The sequence below is a fragment of the Neurospora hispaniola genome (assembly GCF_033458365.1).
Source record: "Neurospora hispaniola strain FGSC 10403 chromosome Unknown B0T23scaffold_2, whole genome shotgun sequence".
In the NCBI taxonomy this organism is placed as follows: Eukaryota; Fungi; Ascomycota; class Sordariomycetes; order Sordariales; family Sordariaceae; genus Neurospora; species Neurospora hispaniola.
The window spans coordinates 4,810,664-4,827,566 of NW_026944407.1; the positions used below are offsets into that span (position 1 = coordinate 4,810,664).

General features: G+C 52.1%; 4 protein-coding genes across 4 annotated transcripts; 2 read left to right on the plus strand and 2 right to left on the minus strand.

Annotated features, from left to right (window-relative positions):
- Positions 1-1,570: 1,570 nt before the first annotated feature.
- B0T23DRAFT_426999 (uncharacterized protein) lies at positions 1,571-5,696 on the plus strand (the record flags this gene model as incomplete). The annotated part of the gene is made up of 5 exons (XM_062840029.1): positions 1,571-2,372; positions 2,437-3,296; positions 3,352-3,618; positions 3,677-5,173; positions 5,226-5,696. 5 exons carry the CDS (start codon positions 1,571-1,573, stop codon positions 5,694-5,696), a joined length of 3,897 nt encoding a protein of 1,298 aa, XP_062696210.1.
- Positions 5,697-8,215: 2,519 nt separating this feature from the next.
- Positions 8,216-10,903, minus strand: B0T23DRAFT_97222 (checkpoint kinase 2-like protein). The gene is made up of 3 exons (XM_062842072.1): positions 10,194-10,903; positions 9,177-10,139; positions 8,216-9,119 (listed from the first exon to the last, which is right to left on the minus strand). Exons 1-3 carry the CDS (start codon positions 10,801-10,803, stop codon positions 8,596-8,598), a joined length of 2,097 nt encoding a protein of 698 aa, XP_062696211.1. The 5' UTR covers positions 10,804-10,903; the 3' UTR covers positions 8,216-8,595.
- A 1,799-nt stretch (positions 10,904-12,702) lies between these two features.
- B0T23DRAFT_97244 (uncharacterized protein) lies at positions 12,703-14,537 on the plus strand. The gene is made up of 2 exons (XM_062842074.1): positions 12,703-13,356; positions 13,421-14,537. Exons 1-2 carry the CDS (start codon positions 12,815-12,817, stop codon positions 14,181-14,183), a joined length of 1,305 nt encoding a protein of 434 aa, XP_062696212.1. The 5' UTR covers positions 12,703-12,814; the 3' UTR covers positions 14,184-14,537.
- A 362-nt stretch (positions 14,538-14,899) lies between these two features.
- On the minus strand, positions 14,900-16,661 carry B0T23DRAFT_97257 (UMP-CMP kinase). The gene is made up of 2 exons (XM_062842075.1): positions 16,140-16,661; positions 14,900-15,695 (listed from the first exon to the last, which is right to left on the minus strand). The coding sequence occupies exons 1-2, from the start codon at positions 16,456-16,458 to the stop codon at positions 15,022-15,024; spliced, it is 993 nt and encodes a 330-aa protein (XP_062696213.1). The 5' UTR covers positions 16,459-16,661; the 3' UTR covers positions 14,900-15,021.
- Between the last annotated feature and the right edge of the window lie 242 nt (positions 16,662-16,903).

Genomic DNA, 16,903 nt, shown 5'->3' on the forward strand with positions numbered 1-16,903 from the left:
CCAGCAACAACCACAACAACAACATCACTCCGGGCAAGTCTCAGACCTTGGATCCGCCCTCCACCCTCGTCGTCCGCGCGCCGCCATTATCCTTGTTGGCCATCGTCGGCCCTGTCCCTTTCTCATCCCATCCGTTTTCCCTTTCAGAATTTCCCCATCCACGTGCCATCCATCTTCTCGACGAAGCCCTTTTCCGCACTTGAGTTGCCTGAAGGCTCCGTCCACAGCACACTGTACAAGAGTCCCCCGTCAACCTCGACCTCCCTAGGTGGCAACTTGGAAAAGAGAATGAAGAGAGACTCGACTGATGGGATAGGCAAAACAGTTGGGAACGAAAAAGAAAAGAAACAAAAACCAAAGCGACGCTAGGAACAAGTGCAGTGGTCAACGGCACCAAAACCATAGCCGATTCATTCAGCCATTCAACGCTCGGCGGGCGCCCCTGTTCCCCGTCGCACGGCACGCACTAACACAACTAGCACTGTGCTCCTCCTCTAGCGCTCCGACGGACTCTGCACCTGGAGTTTACAAACTGACACTGCAGTGCCCTGCTGCGGCCCCGACGAGTCTGTCTTTGGTCTCCAGTCCCGTCCATCCATCCAGGAGCCAGTGATCTGATCCCATTCAACCCAGTCGACCCAGTCCACGCCCGCTGCCAGCCAGTCGAGGCCAGGCACCGCTCGATAACTCTCCTCTTTCTCCGCCTCACTCTCCCAACCAGCCCGTCCAACAGTCCACCCACCGGGCCACCACCACTTACCACCACCACGGCCCGGACTTCTTCAACCGCAGCAGCGCAAGGAGCCAGGCCCAGCAACAGATCAGCCAGCTCTCAGCAGCAGCAGTGCCAGCCCAGTCCAGTCCGCAGTCCGCCCGCAGTCGTCAACGACTGACTGACTGAACCTGAGGACGAGACTAGACTCGCTACCTACCTACCTACCTACCCACCGCTGTCGCTGTCCCCAGTCAATCCTACTACCTGACCTACCTTGGCCACGGAGAAAAAGGCGACCAAAACAGGCAAACAAAATCTCCTACTGCCTCCTCGCTCCGAGGCGCACGTCGAGTCTCCGAGCCTGAAGCCTCCGTCCAGCTCCAGCTCCCGCTCTCCTTTCGCGATACAATCCTTTTTGAAAAACACAATTCCCACCCATCGCGGCGGGATACCTATCTACAAACAGTGAGCCCACTCCCCACCAGCACTGTTCTTTCGTCTGAAACTGTCAATTATATACGCACGCGCTTGCATTCTTCACCTTTGCTGACGATCCCCTGCTTCAAGACCACCACCAACCCGACGCTCTGCATTGCAATTTCGCAACATAACCACATCAAGCTACCCAACCAGCAACACAACCCAGAGACCAGAGATCGATTACAACGCCGCTCCCTATTCTCTCGAGTCCATCTCCCATCTCGATTCAATTGAAACCAGCTTCTGAGACCCGCAAACGCCCATGAAGTCGCAAGAGTTGATTGTTACCCACTAGCTTCCGCGCCTTGCCCGACTGCGTTTCCTGCTCTATTCCGTCCCCAAGGCTCACGGCGCCAACGGCCGTAGCCCACAATCATGACTGACGGACCAACTCTCGCAGCTATTGCTGCTCTCGTCAAATCCCTGGCCGTCGACCCGGCCACTACCCAGACCTCTGGCCTTCGCCCAAGCACCCATGTCAGGCTTCCCGGTCCGTATACCCGTGAGAAGGGTGATTTGGAGCGTGAGCTCTCGGCTCTGGTTGTCCGCATAGAGCAGCTGGAGACTGCCGCCATCGCTGCCTCTCCTCCAGCTATGCCCGATACACCAAATGCGCCAACCGATGCGCTGTTTTCAAACGGCACCCTTTCGCCATCCTCGGAAACGCCTGATGCCCGCTACCCCGCTCCGCTACCGCGGAATGGCTTCATCGACGAGGCCCTGGAGGGTCTCCGCGAACATGTCGACGACCAGTCCAAGCTGCTTGACAGCCAGCGTCAGGAGCTTGCTGGTGTCAACGCCCAGCTGATTGAGCAAAAGCAACTTCAGGAAAAGGCTCTGGCTATTATTGAACAGGAACGGGTTGCTACCCTTGAGCGGGAACTCTGGAAGCATCAAAAGGCCAACGAGGCCTTCCAAAAGGCTCTCCGGGAAATCGGTGAGATTGTCACTGCCGTCGCCAGGGGTGATTTGTCCAAAAAGGTCCGGATGAACTCGGTGGAAATGGACCCGGAAATCACCACCTTCAAGCGTACGATAAACACAATGATGGACCAGCTGCAAGTCTTCTCCAGCGAAGTCTCGCGTGTCGCTCGTGAAGTCGGAACCGAGGGTATTCTTGGTGGCCAAGCTCAGATCGAAGGCGTTGACGGCACCTGGAAGGAACTCACAGACAACGGTATGTTTGATCCCATCTTGACAGCCGCAGCAGCAGTGGCCTACGTGTACTGACCATCATTTAGTCAACGTCATGGCCCAGAATCTTACCGACCAAGTGCGAGAGATTGCTTCCGTAACGACTGCTGTCGCTCATGGCGATCTTACCAAGAAAATCGAGCGTCCCGCCAAGGGTGAAATACTTCAACTTCAACAAACCATCAACACAATGGTGGATCAGCTACGGACTTTTGCCTCTGAAGTTACACGTGTCGCCAGAGATGTCGGTACCGAGGGTATCCTCGGTGGTCAAGCCGACGTTGAAGGAGTCCAGGGCATGTGGAACGAACTTACGGTTAATGTGAACGCCATGGCCAACAATCTAACAACCCAAGTCAGAGATATCATCAAGGTTACTACCGCTGTCGCCAAGGGTGACCTTACTCAAAAAGTACAAGCTGAATGCCGCGGTGAGATTTTCGAACTGAAGAAGACTATCAACTCTATGGTGGACCAACTACAACAATTCGCTCGGGAAGTTACAAAGATCGCCAGGGAAGTCGGAACCGAAGGAAGGCTCGGTGGGCAGGCCACTGTTCACGATGTTCAGGGTACTTGGAGGGACCTCACCGAAAATGTCAACGGCATGGCCATGAATTTGACCACACAGGTGCGAGAAATCGCAAAGGTTACCACAGCCGTCGCCAAGGGTGATTTGACCAAGAAGATTGGGGTCGAGGTTCAGGGTGAAATCCTGGATTTGAAGAACACTATCAACACCATGGTTGACCGTCTTGGTACTTTCGCTTTCGAGGTCAGCAAGGTCGCCAGGGAAGTCGGCACCGATGGTACCTTGGGTGGTCAGGCACAGGTTGATAATGTGGAGGGCAAGTGGAAGGATCTCACCGAGAACGTCAATACCATGGCCAGCAACCTTACATCTCAGGTAAGCTGCTCCTAATGATCCTTTGCGGCATGCACTGTTTGCTAACTTTTTACAGGTCCGTGGGATCTCTACCGTCACACAAGCCATTGCCAATGGTGATATGAGCCGCAAAATTGAAGTTGAAGCCAAGGGAGAGATACTCATACTCAAGGAGACTATCAACAACATGGTTGACCGACTCTCCATTTTCTGTAATGAGGTGCAGAGAGTCGCCAAGGATGTCGGTGTCGATGGTATCATGGGAGGACAAGCCGATGTTGCTGGCTTGAAGGGCAGGTGGAAGGAAATTACCACCGATGTCAACACAATGGCGAATAACTTGGTATGTCTCGCCGCCAGCACCCTTGAACAGCACCCCTCTTTGCTAATGCCTTTTACAGACGGCTCAAGTGAGAGCTTTCGGCGACATTACAAATGCAGCAACAGACGGGGACTTTACAAAACTCGTCGAGGTAGAAGCCTCAGGCGAGATGGACGAACTCAAAAAGAAGATCAATCAGATGGTCTACAATTTGAGGGACAGTATCCAACGTAATACCCAGGCCAGGGAAGCCGCCGAACTGGCCAATAAGACCAAGTCCGAGTTTTTGGCGAACATGTCCCACGAAATACGCACACCCATGAACGGCATTATCGGCATGACACAACTTACTCTCGATACTGACCTGACACAGTATCAGAGAGAAATGCTCAACATTGTCAACTCCCTGGCCAACAGCTTACTGACCATCATCGACGACATTTTGGATCTGTCCAAGATTGAAGCTAGGCGTATGGTCATCGAAGAGATTCCTTATACGTTGCGTGGCACCGTCTTCAATGCGCTCAAGACTCTTGCCGTCAAGGCAAACGAGAAGTTCCTGGATCTTACGTATCGTGTCGACCATTCTGTACCCGACCACGTCGTCGGAGACTCCTTCAGGTTGCGCCAGATTATTCTTAACCTTGTTGGCAACGCTATCAAGTTCACCGAGCATGGTGAAGTCAGTCTTACCATCCAGAAGGCCTCTTCAGTACAGTGCAGCACCGAAGAGTACGCTATCGAGTTTGTCGTTTCCGACACTGGTATCGGTATTCCGGCGGACAAGCTGGATCTCATCTTCGACACTTTCCAGCAGGCCGATGGTTCGATGACTCGCAAGTTTGGCGGTACTGGTCTCGGTCTCTCCATTTCCAAGCGTCTCGTCAACCTCATGGGTGGTGACGTGTGGGTGAAGAGTGAGTATGGTAAGGGTAGCAAGTTCTTCTTCACCTGCGTGGTCCGCTTGGCCAACGACGATATCTCGTTGATCGCCAAGCAGCTCAACCCTTACAAGAGTCACCAGGTCCTGTTCATCGACAAGGGCCGCACCGGACATGGACCGGAGATCGCCAAGATGCTCCACGGCTTGGGCCTCGTTCCCATTGTCGTCGACTCGGAGAGGAATCCTGCGCTCGAGAAGGCCAGAGCTGCCGGCCAGGCGCCCTACGACGTCATCATTGTGGACTCGATCGAGGATGCAAGGCGCTTGCGGTCTGTTGACGACTTTAAGTACCTTCCCATCGTATTGCTAGCACCAGTCGTTCACGTCTCGCTAAAGTCTTGTCTTGACTTGGGTATCACTTCGTACATGACGACGCCTTGTCAACTCATTGACCTCGGTAACGGCATGGTCCCTGCTCTTGAAAATAGGGCCACGCCGTCGCTGGCGGACAACACCAAATCTTTCGAGATCCTGCTTGCCGAAGACAACACGGTCAACCAGAGGCTCGCGGTCAAGATTCTGGAGAAGTATCACCACGTCGTCACCGTTGTTGGAAACGGTGAAGAGGCTGTTGAGGCCGTCAAGAGGAAAAAGTTCGATGTCATTCTTATGGACGTCCAGATGCCTATTATGGTGAGTCAAAGCTGTTTTTCCAACCAAGAAACCGATGCTAACAATTCCATAGGGCGGTTTCGAAGCTACGGCCAAGATTCGCGAGTACGAGCGCAGCCTCGGCAGCCAGCGCACACCCATCATCGCCCTCACGGCGCACGCCATGATGGGCGACAGGGAAAAGTGTATCCAGGCACAGATGGACGAGTATCTCTCCAAGCCGCTGCAGCAGAACCATCTAATCCAGACCATTCTCAAGTGTGCGACGCTCGGCGGGCAACTACTCGAGAAGAACCGGGAGCGCGAGCTCACTCGTGCTGCCGACGCCGTCACAGGCGGCCGCCGCGACAACGGCATGTACTCTGCCAGCCAAGCCGCGCAGCACGCTGCGCTCCGCCCACCCCTCGCCACCAGGGGCCTCACTGCCGCCGACAGCCTCGTCTCCGGCCTGGAGAGCCCATCCATCGTGACGGCGGATAAGGAGGATCCTCTGAGCAGGGCACGTGCAAGCCTCTCCGAACCCAACATCCATAAAGCAAGCTAACCGTGTGGATGGGTCAATATGACTTTTATTGGAGGAATTTAGCTGGTCATACGAGCACATACTACTCTTTGATCAACATCGCGTGCGATACACCAAGCAACCAACAGCCACGCCAATTTAAAGTGGAAGAAGGTTTTATGAGATGGGATGGAAGGAAAAAGAAATGAGGAGAGAAAGGGAGGAAGAAAGGATGGAAAGTGGATGGAGTCCGTGTTGTCTTTATCGTGTTGTGTGTTTTCTCTGTCCGGTACCCGGGTTCAAATCAGGTTTTTAAGGTCCAAAGGCGGTTTCTGTTATCAACAAGGCATTGAAATTACTACTTGCGGCTGGTTTGCTAGTTTTCAATTTCTGTATGTCTTGTTCCTCTGTCTCGTGTCTCTCTCGTATTTACTGGTTCGACTGTTGCTTTGCCATCGCTGCTAGTCTCGTCTTTGCCGGGGCTTGTTTGCTGCTGCTGCTGCTGGTGCTCGTCTGTCTTTCTGCTGATCTGGCTTTCTGGCTTTTTTGGTTGTTGTCGTCTGGCTTGCTTGACTTTGATGGCTAAGAAATGGTTATCGACTTCCTGTACCTTACTTAGCCAGACCAAGGGGGACCTGTTGGGTTGCTGCTTCGTCTCTCTATGGACTGACAGGAGTGGCTTCTCTTTTTTTAACGCTATTGCATGATACCTATACTACACTACTACTACTATCACCACTACTACTAATAAATCAGGAGTACAATGAACATATATATCCTAGCACGTCATCCGAGTAACCGGATGCTCTGCTTGTTTGTTTCTTGCGCTTCACTCTGCACTTGATCAGGATAGGAAGTAATGATACACACTGCCATGTTATATCAACCAGCAGTTGAGGATTCACACACATACACACATCTCTCTCTCTCTCTACCTACGTTTTATAGTGTTATGTAAAGTTATTCATACTTCCCCCTCGCCCATTTCGTCGTTCCCTTTTATATTAACAGCTAGGTTATCCCCTTGAACACTGGGCACTGCGTACTGCGTACTGGATACTGGGTCCTGGGTACAGGGTAACCTACTAGAAACGCAACGGTGATTCTTGTCATCATATCAGCAAAGAAAAAAAAAAATTATGAATGATGCCACCACCCACCCGCAATTTGAACGAGAAGAAAAAGAAATTTGAGAAGTACCTACCTACCTACCTACCTACCCCAACAGCTTTCTTTCTTTTTTTCTTTCTTTCTTTCTCTTAGAAGATAGATAGATAGAGCTCCCCCCCCCCCCCCCCCCCCCTCCCAAAAATAAAAAAAAAAAAATCAAAAAAAAAAATTAAACCCTGATTAATTGAACTATACTACACTGACGGAGTTTAGTTAAGTTTAATCAAGTTGCACAGAGCGACTAAGTAAATAGTGTGGGTACTGACCGAAGGAGGAGGAGGATCGGACCTTTTTCCATCTTTTCATTCTCATGTATGTTTCGGTTCCCGATGTCTCGTTCCCCTTAGCGTTTCCCTCTTTTTCCCTTTTTTTTTTTTTTTTTTTTTTTTTTTTTTTTTTTTTTTTTTTTTTTTTTTTTTTTCGAGATTATCCTTCTTTCGAAACCCTTCAATCGAGGTCTGTCCTCCTTTATACATTGTTGTTGACGGATACCTAGTTAACATTTCTACATCAATCAATGTCTGTCCTTCGATATTTCCCCTCTCCTCTCAATTTTCTCTCTCTCTCTCTCCTTCCAAAACCCTTCCATCGAGGTCCGTCCTCCTTTGCTCACCATTGTCTGCGGACACCTCGCTACGTAACATTCCTATTACATCGATGTAATGTCATCTCTCCCCTTGTAGCGTCCTTAAATCACCTATGACTGTCTGTCTGTTCTGTTCTGGCCGGGTACTACTTACCCAAAACCCAAAGATGTAGTGCCCATGGGCGGAATTATACAGGGTAAGGTTTTCTGACAACACAACACTCACTGGATACCGCACCGCTTGATTATTTAGTGGACGGACGGACACTCGATCGGGTAGGATGGATATGTGATCACTAGAGAGGTACCTTCAAGTTGTTCGTGTTACGCAAGTTCCAACCAACAAATCTGATTTCACGCCGCGATCAACTTGTAGCATCATTGAGGCTCTTTGTGAAGAAAATCCTGTTTCCTTTTGTTCTTCTTCTGAGATCATCTATCTACCTAACTAAAATGTCCTTGCTTGCTTGCTTGCTTGCTTGCTTGCTTGCTTGCTTGCTATGAATACCCATTCATCATCGAAGTGAAAAGATAAAGAAGCAAAACGCTATCTAGGTGTCCTCAGATGTACTTTGCACGCACAGATACATACATACATACATACATACATACATACATACATACAAAATAACATAACTCATCATATACCACTGAATCTCGCCTTGGCAAAAACCTCGCCTTAAAGTCCCATGCAGCACCGCTTTTTTGGCTAAAGAAACTCTCTCGTCACACATACAGTGGAGTGCCGAAAGAAGAAGAAAAAGAAAAGCAAATGGAGAAAAAAAAAAAAAAAAAAAGAAAAAGAAAAAAAAAATTAAGCAGATAAGACGAAAAAAAAGATTAAAGCTCCAGTGATATATGTACCAGTTTCCGTCCTTCATCCATGAAATCTTGCATCCATAATGACAATCCCAAAGCCGCTTGCTAGTTTGCCTGCTTCAACAACAAACATGTCATGACCTGTCCTGGTTTGGACATACCATTACATAGAACATCAGATCCATGCCATCCCCCCCAACATCCATCATTGTAATATATGTCCTCCTTATCCCACAGATACAACCCAATTATTACTCTAACAACCAAATGCAATGCTCCAAACGCCAATGCCCATATTCCATCGTTGAAGTTTTTTTGGTGAAGGGAGGCCAGGCAAGAAGTACGGAGTGATCATGAACCCCATTATTACTTTTTCTTACCCTTACCCTTACCTTTGCCATTCGTCTTTGTCGTCGACTCGACAATATCCTTCGCATCCTTCTTGGCGCTTGGGTAATTACTTTTCGGATCGTCCGCAAAGAGTACCTCATCACCCTTGCCACCCATCTTCATAAACTCATTTGGATCCCTGTTGTCATCGGGCCTGGCCTCCTTTTGGCGGGAGGGTCCTGCTTGTGCACCGGCAAGTTCGTGCTGGCTGGGCCCATTGACCGTTTCCGTGGGATTCTTCTTGTAGATCTTCAGCTCGGGCTTGTTCTCGCCAAGTGGGATCTTGTCGGCGATCTCGACCGTGTTAATGGAGCTGAGGAGGGTGCGCTCGCGGAGGACGCCGCGCCTGGTGACGTCGAGACCGGCGATGCCGTTAACGAGGCCGTTGGTGCTGTCGTTGACGCCAGGCGTTTTTTGGGTCATCCATGGATGAGAAAGGCAATCGTCGATGGTGAAACGCTTCTCGGGGTCGACGACCAGCATGGAATCAATCAGGTCAACTGGGGCACTGTTAGTATCGAGAACAGCACTATCTTGAATAAAACTAGGTAACTTACGAGCCAAATCATCCACCGGGTCCCAGTAAGGCGATGGATAGTCGAATTTGCCTTGTCTAATTTGATCCGAAAGGGAATAAGGGAAGTCGGGCGAGGTGAGTTCATCCGAAAAAGGTGGGAAGCCGCACAAGCAAATGTACAGCACTACACCGAGAGACCAGATATCGACCGCCTTGGTGTACTTGCGATGACGAGTGTCGGTGAGGATTTCCGGTGCCACATAACTGGGCGTACCGCAGAGAGTGGTGGTGAAGGACTCCTCGCCAATGATCTTGGCAAGACCAAAATCCGCCAGCTTGACGTGCAGGTCATCATCGACCAGCAGAATGTTCTCGGGTTTGATGTCGCGGTGGACAATGTTGCGGTCGTGCAAGTACTTGACACCCTGGAACAGCTGGGTAAACAACTTGCGGCACTCGTTCTCGGACAGCTTGGTCTTCTTGACAATGTAGTTGAAGAGCTCGCCTCCTGGCGCCAGCTCAAGGACTAGGTGAACGGCGTTGGGCTCATTGAAGGTATCTTTGAGACACAAGACGTTGGGGTGACTAACCCCCATCAGCACGGCAATTTCCTGCTGAAGACCCTCGTCCTTGGACCTCTCCTCGACGCCAGGAGTCTTGGAGAAGACCTTGACGGCATACTGTGTACCCGTCGACTTCTCCACACACAAGTAGACCTCGGCGAAATGACCCTTGCCCAACTTCTGCAGCATGGTGTACTGCTGTCTGAATGCGCTGGTGTGTCGACTTTTGGGGTATCGGAAGATGAAGCGGGCTGTGCCAAGAACGGCGATCTCATCTAGCTCTTGGAGCTCTCTCCGGCGGTTGCGACCCACTATTGCCTCGTTGACGAACGTTCCGTTACTCGACAGATCCTCTAATACGGCGATGGTGTCGTTGCCCTTGTTCTCTGTGAAGATGATGCAGTGCCGGTTCGAAACGATGGGGTCCTCTATTTGGATGTCTAATGTCATGTTAGCATGGTGGCGTATAGCGGGGATTGTACAGGTGAACCAACCGCATTCTGGGTGTCGGCCGATCAGATAGCCACCGGATGGAAGTCCCTTGACCTTGGTCTTGTCCAAATCGTGCTCCTCCTTGATCAGCGCCTTCTGGCCGCGTTTACCTCTCTTGGAGCCAACCGCCTGTGAGACCGTATCTGGAAGGGGACAAGCAGCCCTCCTCCTCAAGACGACGCAGCGGCCGCCGTACCTAGGATCTAGGGGAAACAGGTAGCCCCAAACTCCCTCCTTGACTTCGTCCTCCACCTCGTCCGACAAAGCCTTATCGAGATCGGGCAACTGGCTAAAGGCTTGTGTGTCATTGAGCTGGGACGCTTGCGACTGAGAATGTTGGTTTTCTGGGCGAGGGCTGATTTGCGACAGCTGGCTGGGGCGGCCGGCTGGAGGAGTGGCAGTGGGCTCTTTGGAATCCTGTGGGAATTCATCGGAATCGTGGGTGACTGGAGATGGCAGTTGTTTGGTGGTCTTGAGGGGCGTCTTCTGCTTGGGTTCGGGGCTGTCGCCGGTGCGCTGGGAGGAGAGGCGCTCGGAGCGACGGGGTTTCTTGAAGGAATCGTTGTCGTCGGCAGAACCCTGAAGTAGAGCGCATATTAGTCGACGGAGCATGCTTGGTGGTGACGCAATGCGCCATGGACTACCTAATAAAAAGCTTGATGTATAATGTAGTCATGACATGGCATGACATGACATATGGGATGGGGGAGTGAGTGGACGGACGTACGCGAGCTCTCTTAAGAGTGCTGCTGCCTTCAGCTCGGGGAGCCATGGCTGCTGGGATTGTAGGGCAACGGGTCGAATGGTGTGTTGGTCAGTTAATGCCGGAGCTGAGGATTCGATTCAAAAGAGAGGATCTCAAGTGATCAAGTGGCGGGATGGTGTGTTCCAGGTAGGTTGTGTGTAGAGTGGAAAAAGATGGGGTGGTGGTGGTGACGGCGCCGGGCTGGGGAGAATGACTGAGTGACTGAATGATGCTACTGTGCAGTTCGCGAGGGACTGGGATAGGCCGCGGGCAGTGCTAAGGTATTTGGGGGGGGGGGCCTCCACCAGAAAGCAACCATACAACGTCAGGGATTCACAGTGTACATTAATTACCTTACAAGCCTTGATGACCGCGCCCCAAGTGGAAGCTTTTCATCTTTTTCGCTTGGAAATCACGCCGCGCCTCGCCTCGCCATGACTCCACTCTTTTGGCGCGTATAAGTCAACAAATCCACAGAAAGGGAAACAGCATCCAGTTGACAACATTGATTTGATTCTCTATGAAATATCTACGTGTATATGCAATTTGAAATATGCCCTCAAGGGGCTTTGTTTACTGTTGCTGTCTCTGTACGCTAGCTAGGTACACTTGTTGACTTTCTTTCGGCGGTGCACACCCTCAGCCCTTGTTGAATGTCACCATGTGCATTGCATACATAGCGTAGGGCTGGTTGGTCATCACTCTTTTCTTGGGAATCCATTGTGGGTTCGTTCGTTGTGACTCTTCAACATCCTTCTGGGTTGTCAGGCGTGCCGGTCATTTGTTATTTTGAGACTCCCATCACGTCAGTGGAAAAAGGAAGGAGCTGATACAATATCCTCAGGCTGTAATGGAAGGTGGCCGTTGCCCGGGTCACCACCACACTCTAAGTGTCTGCCTGGATATCCGATTCAGATGACCCGTGACCCCCTCTTCGCTTCCCGCTTCTGTTTGTGTTTTAGGTGAGCTTACAAAGGTCGCCATCTTGTCTTGATAGATACGATCGTGACAAGTCAAAAAAGAAGATATTCGATGATGTAGCGAGTTCAATAGTTTTGTTTACTCTAATCAAGGTGTGCCGTCATTCCCGTGGTTTATATCTCCACAGACCAAGGCAAGTAACTGCGAACCTCGATCGAGTGCATCACATCAAATAGGAAATCAGATCGTTCAAGTGGTCCAAAATCTCGACCTGGATATTTGATTTGTCAAATTCGGATCCTTCGATTATTCATCTTTGTTGATATCCATGTCAAAACATCATGAATGGGAATGTGACTTTAAGAAGATCGGATTTGGAGAAGCTGGGGACAATGTCAAGTGCACGGTGACAAGCACAGGAAAAGGGACTGGAGCTTGACATTGTCACGACCTCGCTGGTCAGGGTTTTCTATGTCACAAGCAGATGACTGCAACAACCCTGACAATCCTGCACGTGACTGGCTGGAGCACACAGAACAGCTCTTCTTCAGCACAGGGCAAAAATAGGCGGTGGGCTTGGCATTTGAATGCGGGGCATTTTTTTGCTTTGAGAAATTGGTTCGAGGGTCCAGTCTCAGCGAGTCGAGGCCCAGCAACTGAGTGTGCAAAGAAAAAGAAAGAGCGGAGCCCTGCCACTAAAGAAAACTTCCTTTGGGGCCCCTCCCACGTCTGACGGGATATCCGTATCGTTTCCGGCCAGTGTCGACCTTTAGCACCAGGACATACTGTCAGATTGTCCCCGGCCATATTTTCCCCGTCGCCGTGTCCCCCGTCCGTCCCCCCGTCCCGCCGTGTGTCTCGCCTCAACCCGACCTCACTCCAGCCTTTAGGTCCAAGTGGGAATAGTTCGGTAGCCCGTCGTCAAACAACCACACACGCACACACACACCGACCAACATGGCTACCCCCCAGTTGATCTTCGTCGACGGCACCTTCGCCGAGCTGGCGCAGGAGATGGCCGACTTCGTCCAGGTCGGCGAGCAGGTCCAGCCTCTCCTCGAGCAGGACAAGCGCGAGGATGCCCTTGACCTCATCGTCAAGGCCTCCCACTCCCTCAACGCCGCCCCCGAGAAGGACTTCACCCCCGCCTACAACCTCCTCATCCACCTCGTCCTCCAGTCCGAGGAGCCCAAGAAGTACCTGCCCACCCTCTGCGCCAACCTTCTCAAGCCCATCACCTCGTCTCCCACCCACGGCTTCACCCTCGCCTCCAATGCGCTCACCACCATCTTCAACCTCCTCGACAAGTCCAACCCGCTGCGCTTCAATGTCTTTATGCAGATCGTCCGCTTCATCAGGCAAAACAGCCAGTTCGACCTCCTCAAGCCCAGGTTAAAGAACGTCGAGGGCTGGCTCCAGGAATGGAAGTCCGACTCGGAGAGCCAGCGCAAGCTCTACGTCGAGGTTTCCGATGCCGCCAACGACGCCGGTGATCAGGAGTGAGTATTTACCTTTTACAGCATCATTGTACGGCTTCATGCTAACCTTTTCTTGTGTGTACAGGGAGTCCTACTTTTACCTCCTCAAGGCTCTGGCCACCTTCGACCGCGACAACCAGGACGAGGTCGCCTCCGATGAGGCCCAGAAGCTCTCCCTCCGCGCCCTCCGCATGGCCATTTCGTCGCCCACCCGCTTCGACTTCAACGACCTGCGCTCGCTCCCCTCGGTCCACGCCCTGAGCGACTCGCACCCCGTCTACTCGCAGCTCCTCGACATCTTCACCGAGCAGGACCTCGAGGACTACAACGACTTCAGGGACGAGCACCAGGGATGGATCGAGAACGAGAAGCTCGACCACGAGAAGCTGCAGCGCAAGATGCGCCTGCTCACCTTTGCCTCGCTCGCCGCCAGCACCCCGAACCGCGAGATCCCCTACGCCAGCATCGCCAAGGCCCTCCAGATCCCCGACGAGGACGTCGAGATGTGGACCATTGACGTGATCCGCTCCAAGCTGGTCGAGGGCCGCCTGTCACAGAAGCAAAAGGTCTTTTTGGTTCACCGCACCACCTACCGCGTCTTTGGCGAGAAGCAGTGGCGCGAGCTCGGCACCCGCGTCGACCAGTTCAAGACGGTCGTCGATAGGCTCGTCGGCGTCGTGCGCAAGGCCCAGACCGATGTCGAGGCCCAGCGTGAGCGTGAGCAGCAGGAGCTCGAGCGCAAGCTGGCCAACGCCGGTCTTGGCGAGTCGGAGCAGCGCGGCGGCAACCGGGGAGGACGTACCGGCGGTGCCAGACAGACGAGGCAACGCACGGATGATGATGACTGAAGGGGGTTGCCAACAGGATATTTTTGCTGCAATAATTAGTTGTTGTTGTTAGTAGCATAGAGATATGAGGGGATCTTTCAAAAAGAAAAAGAGCGATGTCTTGCCCCTGTATTATCCCGCTCGGTCAGCAGTTCAGTTCAGTTCATTTGAATGGGAAAGGAATTCTACATCAAAACGGGTTGTTGTTGTTGTTGTTGTTGTTGTTGTTGTTGTTGTTATCTATCAAGGAGTTGTGAGCCCCCCGAAAAAAAAACGGAACACCATTTTCAAGGGAGAGCTACTACACTTTTTGGCGGAATTGCATTTCTATTGTTGTATCATTCCGAGGAATTGGGGGGGGGGGGGTTAGATATCCAGCAATCATCAGGTTTTCTCTCTCCATTCGTATGATGGGGCAAGCAGCAATTCGGGTGAAGGGGATGTCGAATGAACCGGATGTGGTCTACCACTCAGGATACAAAAGACCAAGAAGGCGAGTAACAGCATTGCTTCTTTAGAACGTCTATGACCCTCAACGGTGGAAACAACGAGATCATTCTGTTCAGGCTTCACAACGGTAAAAAGTCTGAATGCAATACCAAGCCATCTCGACATCTGGAAAAAGACAGAGCAAGTTCAATTTCCAAACGGGAGAAAACCATCCCCATCCATCCACCGACCGTCTCCGCGACTCCATCGCTCCGTCCCTTTCTAATAAATCTGTAGTAGTGTAGTATTTAAAAGTTTTTATTTTCATGGAACGGCCAACCCCATCTCAGAAATAGTAGAAACCAAGTTACCTTAACCCCCCCGTCAACCACTCCCATCTCATCCCCGGAGTAAGTCAAGTCAACCCCCTCTAAAACTTATCCCCAAACACCCTCCTCAACTGCTTTCTCGTCTCCTCATACACCTTATCCGGCCCCGGCGTCGAATCCACCTTGACCACCTTTCCTTCCCTTTCATAGTGATCCACAACCGGCATGCTCGTCTCCACAAACGTCCTGAACCGCTTCCTGATACTCTCGGCATTATCATCTTCACGCCCGCTCGTCTTGCCGCGCTCCAGCAACCTCTTCTCCATCTCCTGCTCCGGGCAATCATAAAAGAGCACCATCTTGGCAGGGCAAACGACCTCTTCGAACTTGACGGCTTGGTCCATCTTGCGGGGGAACCCATCAATCAGGAACCGACCTTTACCACCAGTTTTGGACGAGCTAAGAGTGTCGCGCATGGCGTTTTCGAGCAAAGCGACGGTGACTTCCATGGGCACGATGGCGCCGTTCTTGATGCAGTCGCGGATTAATTGGCCGTATTGCGAGCCGGGACGGTCTTGTTCGGCGCGGAGCAGGTCGCCGGCCGAGAGGTGGGTGAAGCCGTAGTCGCGGACTAGACGGGCGCATTGGGTGCCCTTGCCGGCGCCGGGGCCGCCGAGGACGAAGATGACGGTTACGTCGGAGGGGGAGAAGGCAGGGGTTGTGGAGGGGGCGGGAGCAGCCGCGGCTGAGGAGGAGGTGGGGTTGGGAGGCATGTCTAAGTGGTGATCGGGGGTGGTTAGCTTTGTTGTTGTTGTTTTGAGGATGGTTTATGTTATGTTATGTAGGTAAAATAGGGAGGTGGAGAGGTAGGTGGTGAGCTTCCACTTAGTTTAGGAACTGCAGTGGTGGGTTGTGTCGGACGTTTCGTCTCGTCTCGTCTTGTCTCGTCTGACAAAGCCACAGGGCAGCAGCAACAGCAGCAGCAGCAGCAGCAGCAGCAGGGAGTTAAGAGAGCGACTGGACCTTGAGTTGCCCTTTCCGCCTTCCTTCGCTGCCCTGCATTCCCACTGCACTGCTGCTTCCACGTGCGTCTCCCGTCGGCCGACTTGACTGACTGACTGACTGTCTCTAGTACCACCGCTTTACCCCTCTTCACATTCTTCTTGTTCTTCTCTTTTTACCCCCAGATTATATCAAACAAACAGAAAGAAGAACTCACCTTTTCTCCGGTTAACCAACAACATATACCCTCCGGACGTCAAGGCAATCAGCGCCACAAAAGGCCAAAAGCTGATCTTGTTCGTGTCCCTAGGCGGGGGAGAGCCACCGGGAGTGCTGTAGCTTCTCTTGTTGCTTCTTCCTTGCCCTTGCTGGAAAGTGGAAGAAGTCCACTGAGTGCTGCGACGAGTAGTGGTGTTCTGGAGAGTAGATGCGCAACGACGAGAAGCGGCGGAGGCGGCGCGGAGGGTAGTAGAGGTGGTTGTGTAAGAAGAAGGAGTGGAAGCAGCTAGGCTTCGGAAGGCTTGGCGGGATGCCATTGGATAGGTCGGTTTGGTGAGGTAGGTAGGTAGGTAGGTGGTACAGAGCGACTTGCCGGTTCGGGGTTGGGGGATGATGGGAGCGAGACGACGACGGAGGATGAGTGGGAAAGCTTGGTTTTGGGTTTGGTAGGCTGGTCTGCACGGTGACGCCCGTTTCGTTAGTTATATTGCTAGGACCGGACTGAACTGGACTGGACTGGACTAGGTGGGTTGTGTGTAGCTGAGCTGGAGGTGAGGTCGCGGCTTTGGGAGGAAGGAATTGGAGAGCTCCCGTCCCGTCCCCTTTTCTTCTTCTTTTGGGGAAAATGGGGGTGGTGACGATCACGGCGAGCGGCGGTCGAGTGGTGTGGTGTGGTGTGGTGTAGTGTAAGTTGCGAATTACCCTTGAGGTTGCTGACAACTTCATGCACGTACCTTTTTACTCGACTTGTTTTGTGTACTT